General features: G+C 42.3%; 1 protein-coding gene across 1 annotated transcript; it reads left to right on the top strand.

Annotated features, from left to right (window-relative positions):
• Positions 1 to 6851: 6851 nt before the first annotated feature.
• RPRM (reprimo, TP53 dependent G2 arrest mediator homolog) lies at positions 6852 to 7938 on the top strand. The gene has a single exon (XM_081334688.1). The coding sequence runs from the start codon at positions 7138 to 7140 to the stop codon at positions 7564 to 7566; it is 429 nt and encodes a 142-aa protein (XP_081190814.1). The 5' UTR covers positions 6852 to 7137; the 3' UTR covers positions 7567 to 7938.
• Positions 7939 to 8511: the final 573 nt, after the last annotated feature.

Raw genomic sequence — 8511 nt, 5'->3', positions numbered from 1 at the left:
ATCAGGGCCATCATTTATACTAATTTAATAACTAGATTAAACCACAACTGGAATTTTGTTTAGGAGGGCCATGAATGAACTTGTTCAAAATTCTGGTTCTGTGTTCTTAGGATTCTTGTAAAAAAAATGAAAGTAAATTCCATATGTTAATTCCTCTTCTGTCTTTTTTCCTTCTTTTTCTTTCTTTCTTTTCTTTCTTTTTTATTTTATGTTCTCTTTTAAACTTTTAATGTAATAGTTGACTATTTTGCCCTCTTCACTAGGACTTGAAAACAACTTGATGGCACATAATCAATCAATCAATCAATCAATCAATCAATCAATTTTCCCCTCTATTTCTTATAACTTGAAGAAATTCCCTATTGGGTCAGAGAGAAAACTCTACTCTGTGCCCAACTAGATGCTTCTGGAAATCCCACAAACAGGACATGAGCCACACCATTGTCCCTCCACCCTTATCTTCTCAAGCAGCCAAGTCTTAGAAGCAAATCTGGAGATAATATATATAGCTATCATGGTTAACAGGCTGATTCTCCATGAATTTTTCTAATTCCATCCATTGCTATTAGTATTAAAAATGACTTTGCTTAGCCTGCATATTTTCTTACGGTTAGAAAGATCATCTGCTTATTTTCAAGTTTGATTAATGCTTCTGCATCCTTTGTCAGCCTGTGGACTACAGTTGATTTGGATCAGGCATGAATATCTTCTCTCTTTGAGGGTCTTTCAAACAACTATGAAAGATTTGGCACACTCAGTAAACGGCACACTTGCATTTGACATGAGGTAGCCTACACTTTATAAGAGAGTTTAGGATTTTGTTTTCCAAATGCTGATCTTAGACTAAAAGAAAACCACCAAAAGAGACAGACAGCCCCAAAGTTACCACTGCACTTGATTCAGTATATATCTAACGCAGCCTAACACTCCTCCCGTCAGCATTGACAGGCAAGTCACTAGTACATAAACAGAAAGTAAACCCCACTCCCTTCTAGCACTGATGATGTTACCTAATTGGATAGTGAAACATGTGCAAGAAAACCACCAAGCTCAGAGAGCATTAAGGACCTCACAATAAATCTACTTTCATTGTGTTGGAGTTCTTAGTAATAGTTCCATTTATAATTACATACTCTTACCGTAATAAATCTTGGCTCTATGAAAAACAACTCACATGTTTTGTGTGATATACTCAGATATATGCATTAATTAACTATCAGGCCCTCTTTTTTAATACACATGATATAACAGCAGAGGACACACCGGGACTCAAGAAAAATTTAGAAAATGACAACAAATCTCTTGTGACCACAGAAAGGAACCTAGGGGCACAGATCCCTAGAAAAACCCCTCCAGGTTACCACCAAAGTGTAAATTTTGATGCGAGAGAACAAGGATGTTACAAAACTCACAGGGTGTTCTCATTGTAACTGTTCTAAGTAATTTGACTTCAGTACGGAGCACGATGTTTCTGAATAAATCATGTTTAGCTGTTCTTCTAATCAAGATTACTTTGTTCCCTTCCAACTCCGTTGTTTTGAAATGTGTCTGCACTCCAGCATTCCATTCATTGGCCAAGCAAAGACCTTGCTTGGAAATGAAGTATGTACCTCTCTTCTTTAAAAAAAAAAAACACCCTGAAGTCTTCCACTTATAGAGTTATCACTGTTGGGGAAATTGGAGTATGTATAACATTCTCTGAGGCTGCACATTTATATTTGTGAGAAGACTCTTTCAAACAAAAATTAACTTTTGGTATCAATCCATGGCTATGAGCAGTTATGTAAAGTCTTGTTTGGATTTTCAGAGTAAGAAAGGAACATGGCTGGGCATGATTTGTTTTTAGAAGTTTCAAATTCAACGAACATGTATACAACAGAGACCGTGTCTGATGCCTATTGTGCATCACACACACTAGATGTCACTGCATGCCCTAGAATACGCTCTGTCTTTCATCTCTTTTCTTTTGCTCAGATGAAATTCTGCACAGCAGGTAGGAGCAGCTCTGTCTTAAATTTGCCTTGTTATCTCAGTGGATTTGTCTAAGCTTTTAAATGTTTCCCTGTTGTTTAATGCCCTTTCTCTTTGCTGGTTGACTTTTTTTTGGGGGGGGGGAAGATCCCTCCTCCCCTCCCTCTCTCCTTCCCTGCAGGTCTTGCTCCTAAGCCTGCAGTGATCATCCAAAAAATCTGAAGAAAAAAAATGCCATGAGAAATTTGTGATGGAGAGGAGGTATGCAACTGCCAGAAGAATAGAATTAAACTTCAGTGTCTCTTCCTGTAACTTACCATGTTGCCTAGAGCTACCCCGGTGACTGAGCTGGCCTACCAGTTCATAAAAAAATTAACAAAACATCTGTTGCAGGATTTTTTTAAAAAAATGGTTTAAAATCACTTTCATTTCTTCCTTTCCTAATGGGAAATACATGTCATTTAGAAGCATATTCTTAGTGATGTTTGACCAAAATCCTCCCCCCACCCCTGCATCATTACAGATGGGGGCAGGGAGGGGGGGAAATCTAATTTGTTTGAGTACAGAGGAACATGGAAATAATCTGAATGAATGCATGCAAGTGCCCTTAAGGAAGGAAGGATGCAAACTGAGGCCTGGGGGAAGGAGAAAGCATGGGGAAAAGGCTCAAAATAACCTAACCTTGAGTCTCTTGTGCATAATAGGGGCAGAAAGGAATTCTGACAGTCTTTCAAGATTCTATTGTTATGCAATGTTTTTTTTTTCCAGACTTGGCAACCTTAAGATATGTGACGTTCAGTTCCCAGAATTCCCCAGCCAGCGTGCTGTTGAGTTAAAGTTTGTCCATCTTAAAGGTCTCATTCTGTCAAATTCAAAAGCTGTTCCAACTTCATCCTGACATCTCAGAGATATATTGCTTTAACAGAGAGAAACTGCCAAAGAAGAAAAATTAATGCAGGCATGTCAAACTGCCAGCCCGCGGGCCGGATGCATCACAACAAAACCGCGCCCTTCCCATTGCCAGCAATGGGGAAAAAGTCGCAATACGTCGTGCGACGTCACATGATGTCGCGAGTTTGACATGCCTGAGTTAATGCATTAATTTATTTAGTTAATGAAATAGATTCTCTGTTTTCTTCTTGCTTGGAATAGAAGCTAAGAAGATCGTGGAAAAATCTCTTCTGCACTGCTGCCAAGAATACTATATTTCCGTGTTCATGAAATCACCATAAATTGACCTTAACTTAATATATAGCTATGTTATGATGTTATTTCAGTATTCTTTGATGAAACATGCTGACAGCACTATATTGCCTAATACAGATAGTCTTTGACTTATGACCACAATTGAGCCAAAAAATTATGTTGCCAATTGAGACATTTGTTAAATGAGTTTTGTCCCATTTTATGACCTTTCTTGCCACAGTTGTTAAGTGAATCACTCCAGTAGTTACGTTAGGGACACGGTTGTTAAGTGAATCTGGCTTCCCCATTGGCTGTGGTTGTCAAAAGGTCACAGAAGGGGATCACATGACCCTAGGACATTGCAACTGTTATGAGTCAGAGATGTGAAGCATCTGAATTTTGCTCACATGACTATGGGGATGCCGCAACTGTCATAAGTCACTTTTTCCAGTGCTGTTGTAACTTTGAACGCTCACTAAATGAACTGTTGTAAGTTGAGGACTGCCTGTGCTGTATTTATGAAACATCCTTATGCTAGCTATACTTTGCATTATTACATATTGTATGTATATAACAGTACATTGTTGACATAATAGCATTGATACATTAATATACTGTATATCTACAACATTGATGTAACATTAATCTACTTACACATTATGTATATATATGTCTGTGTGTTTGTGTCTGTGTGTGTCATACATGATTAAGACACATCTCTTTGAATTCCTAACACTCTAAACAAGTGATGTGGCATGCCTATATTCAGTAGAAAAGACCGAAATAAGATAGATGTCATTTTGTCAACATTTCTTTGTCCTTGTCCTTTTTCCTTTGGATGAACTGGCTCCAGGAATTAGTTATTCCTCTGATCCTTTCACTATTTAATTCAATTTCTGGCCTTTAATTCATCAGGCTTCTTGACTGCAAATTTCACACCCTGCGCTCACTAAAGTTACCTGGTTGCAGATGGGGAGGGCAGGTGTTGCTTGAAGTACCTGGGACCATCTGGCAGCTGACTTCACCACCAATGCATTAAATGAATGGGAGAAAATGTTTAGATCAAGTTACAACCTGCTGGGTATTTTCTCCTTGCTTTCCACTTGCATCAAGTCTCCGAATTAGACAGGTGGATCGAAAAGCGCATCCTGCAACATAACAATGACCTGCATTGCTATGCTGGCTTTTAACAGTCACAGACTATTCGTAGGATGATTTTTTTAAAAAAAATTGTACCTCTCTCTTAAAGTACATGAACTTGCAATTTTTATACACCTTAAGCTTGTCTTTGGTCACAAACCAGTACAGGTAGTTCTCGTCTTAAAACAATTCATTTAGTGACCATTCAAAGTTACAACGGCACTGAGAAATGTGACTTATGAGCATTTTTCACACTTACGACCATTGCAGCATCCCCATGGTCACCTGATCAAAATCCAGACGCTTGGCAACTGACTCGTATTTATGACAATTGCAGTGTCCTGGGGGTCATGTGATCAACTTTTGTAACCTTCTGAAAAAGCAGTCAGTGGGGAAGCCAGATTTACTTAACAACCATGTTATTAACTTAACTGCAGTGATCCACTTAGCAACTGTGGCCAGAAAGGTCGTAAAATGGGGCAAAACTCATTTAACAAATGTCTCACTTAGCAATATAAATTTTGGGATCAATTGTGGTTGTAAGTTGAGGACTGCATTTTAACAAAATCTCTGGATTGCCCTAGTTTTTTTTTAAAAAATGAATTAATCATTACAATCCCACCCCAGTGAATTAAAGCATACTTTTTCACACCTTTTTCAAGTGTCTCCAAACCTGGCAACAGCCAGAATTTCTCAGCCAGCCTGATCAAGCTGATAAACAAATTGAATTAAAGGCCATTAACATTTCACTGTAAGAATACTTGACATTTTATGTGTGTGTTGGGAAAAATGTATATATCCAGTGCTTTTTTTGTAAAAGAAAAAGGTGCCGGAACTCACACATGTCATACAACCTGCCTTGCCTACCCTACAAGGTTCCATCCAAAAAAGGTGCCGGAACTCCGTTCTGAGCGTTCTATGAGAAAAAAAGCCCTGTATATATCTTAACAGAGGTAACTCACCATGTTTGCTAATTAGAATAAAAATTTAAAAATAACTATTGTGTAATGCATTTGTTTTCTCAGCAGATGGCAGAAGCTGGCTTTTTCTGGCCTCAGCAGCTAAACAGGAGTTGGATGGGGACCATCTGGGTATTTAACAAGATTGTGAAGTAAAATAAGGAGTAAAAATCTCAAAACAAACAGGTGACAGCAATGGCAGATTAATTCCTTAGCATTGCTAAGGAAATGGTACAATGGTGTGCAGTCAACAGTATTCAAACTTTGCATCAGTTGTGGAGCCAGCTCTTTATTTGAATAGAATAGAATAGAATAGAATAGAATAGAATAGAATAGAATAGAATAGAATAGAATAGAATAGAATAGAATAGAATAGAATAGAATAATACTTTATTTGATCAAGTGTGGTTAGAAACATAAAAAATTTTTCAGCTTAAAAAGAATATTTTAAAATATTTAAAATGTTTAAAAAAGGTTATTTATTACAGCTTCCATGAGGAGGAATCAAGTTCAGAGACAGCCTTGCACGATACTATGTGAAATGAATCTTCACATAGAGTCACTTTGCGGTGAGATGCGCAGGAAATAAATTTAATAAATAAATCTTACATTTCATCAACCTTATTGGATGAAAAATGGTTCCAAAAATTTATCTGCTCCTAACCATATAGCTTTATCATTTAATACCCAACTTAATATCCACCTTCCCTTATTTAATAGCTAGCTTGGATTTTTACACTTTATTTTTCTTATTTTTAAAATCTTATCTATCGCTCGGCATATGTCTTTTTTCTGTATAAGCCTGTGCTTCTGATTCCTTAGGCCAAATTTTGATTTATCGACATATAAATATATACTTCTATTAGACTGTTTTCTGCCGGACCCAAATTTGAAATATTAACAGACAATGGACACAATTTTTTGCCAAAGATGATGCATTTATGAGCAGAGATATCTTACAAAGTAGTCAGGAGCTATTCCTTAACACACACACATAGACACACACACAGAGAGAGAGAGAGAGAGAGAGAGGGAGGGAGGGAGGGAAACTTTATAAAAGGGATAGTGTTAGCCCAGTCTATCTTAGTAATGGTCAGTAGAGAAATAGTAATTCTATATTACAGAACTTTACGCAGCCTGAAGCACATCAACAACAGCAGTCAGACGAAGCAGAAAGCTATAACGCTGCCTCATTTCGAATAATCCTTAAAGTTGCCCTATCAACTTGTGGGGAGCCCTGCCTCACTTGTTGATGAAACTGAACTCAAAATCATCACAGTCGTTAGAGACATCAAAACGTTTTCATTTTGCTTCCCTTTCAAAAACAACCCTCCCCCCAAACCCCCAGATGAAACTCAGCCAACAAGCTCCGAGGCTTGACAGTCCTCTCTCTCTCTCTCTCTCTCTCTCTCTCTCCCTCCTCTTCCTCCTCCTGCCCAGCCCGACGCCCCCGGTGGCGAGGCGGAGCGAAGCGGCGCGTGTGTAGCCGCGGGTCCTTTTCCAGGCCACGCTGCCGGGGGGGCGGGGGCGGGGAGGGAGTCCGGGATTGTTTGTACCCGCCCGTCTGCTGTTGTATCAAAAGAGCCGCTCGGAGGGGCTGGCGGCTTCTCCTCCTTCTGGCTGCCTGTCGGCGCTGCGCTCAGTCGCTGTCCTTTCCCTTTTTTTTTTTTGCTTGACGGCTCGGCGGCGGGGGCAGCTTCTGGACTCGGGCCGGGCTCCCTTCCGGGCAGCAGCCCCTCTTCTGGCGGAGAAGCGGGAATCCTCGACAGAAGCCCTCCGATTCGGGCCAAGGAGCGCGCCGCCTGCCCGGGACTCTCAGCCGTCGGCCGTTGAGCGCCACAAGTTGCCGTCCTCCTGGGACCCCCCCGCTGCAGCTCGCCGCATGAGGTTCGCTGGGCGACGGGCAAATCTCCGGGGAAAGTGCGCCGCTCTCTCGCTCCGTCGCCGGTGCCCGCAGCCCCGTCTCTCTGCCGCCGGGGCCATGAACTCCTCGCTGGGCAATCAGACGGAGGCGCTGGGGCTGCTGCTGGCCAACGGCACTGACTCGCTGGAGTGGGCGCTCCAGTCCTTCACGCCCAAATCCGTGGTGACCGACGACGGCTTCGTGGTGACGGCGCCGGACGAGCGGAGCCTCTACATCATGCGGGTGGTGCAGATCGCCGTCATGTGCGTCCTGTCGCTCACCGTCGTCTTCGGCATTTTCTTCCTCGGCTGCAACCTGCTCATCAAGTCCGAAGGCATGATCAACTTCCTGGTGAAGGAGCGGCGGCCGTCCAAGGAGGTGGAGGCGGTGGCGGTGGGGCCTTACTGACCGCGGCGCCCCTCACGAGCCCGCTTGGCCTCTCCAGCCCCGGACGGGACTCGGAAGGGGACCTTGTGCTGCTCTGGCGGCTGCCGTTCCCGGAAGGCGATGCCGACCGTTGGAAGCAAGTCCGGGCAGGCGAGGACAAGCGAGCCTGTTTTTCCCGACGGGACCGGTGTACGATTAGTAGCGGGACTCTGTCCGAAGCCGACTGCGACGACTTTGGGCTGGGCGTGGGAAAGGGGTTTACAGGACTTCCCTCGACCCTCCGGACAGGTGGGGAAGAGCTCCGACCTCCACCTGCAGTGGGGACGGGTGGGGTAAAGTGATGGGACAGAGATGGCGAAGCTCTTGAGTGTCGTTTGGTGTTCTGTATATAACCCTGTAAATGCCACTAGCTAAACATTTCCAGCTTTAATGCTTTGATTTCAGGGGAGGGGGAGGAGAGAGGGACACAAACTGATCTTAAAGTGTAATTGTAAAAACCAACAAAACACTTTTGCTCGCTCTTTTAAGATACTTTCCTTCCAGATTTGAATGGGGGGTGGGGGGTGGGTGGGTAATGGACAAGTCCAATGTGAGGGGTTGACTTGGGTGCTTTGGGTGCTTGGTGTCACTTTGGGCTGGATTGTCTATAACAGAAACTCCTGTGCTGATGCGTGAATGACCGTTTGGATTCATCTGTTTCTGTTGTAAAGTCTCCTTTTTAAAACTGTAGCCTCCTGTTTGTTTTTTGTTCCTATCACTTCTTGCGCAGACTGTCCACAGTTTAAAAACAAAACAAAACCATTGGGCTCGTAACTTTAGAAATCGTGTCATTTTATGCAAACAAAAGGCAGAGGGGGAAAAAGTGTAGGTTCCCCCCCCCTCTCATTTAATTTCTTTTAATTAAAAATTGCCTGAGTCTTTTCACTCCTGCCACAGTTTTCCACTTAAATTCAGGGAAGCCTTGAC

Source organism: Vipera berus (assembly GCF_964194415.1).
Source record: "Vipera berus genome assembly, chromosome: 1".
Taxonomy (NCBI): Eukaryota; Metazoa; Chordata; class Lepidosauria; order Squamata; family Viperidae; genus Vipera; species Vipera berus.
Note: the sequence above shows the minus strand (reverse complement) of the source record. Positions and strands in the feature narration are given on the sequence as shown.

Excerpts from the sequence above, each read along its gene's own strand:
- RPRM (XM_081334688.1), top strand. The coding sequence starts at position 7,138 with ATGAGGTTCGCTGGGCGACGGGCAAATCTCCGGGGAAAGTGCGCCGCT.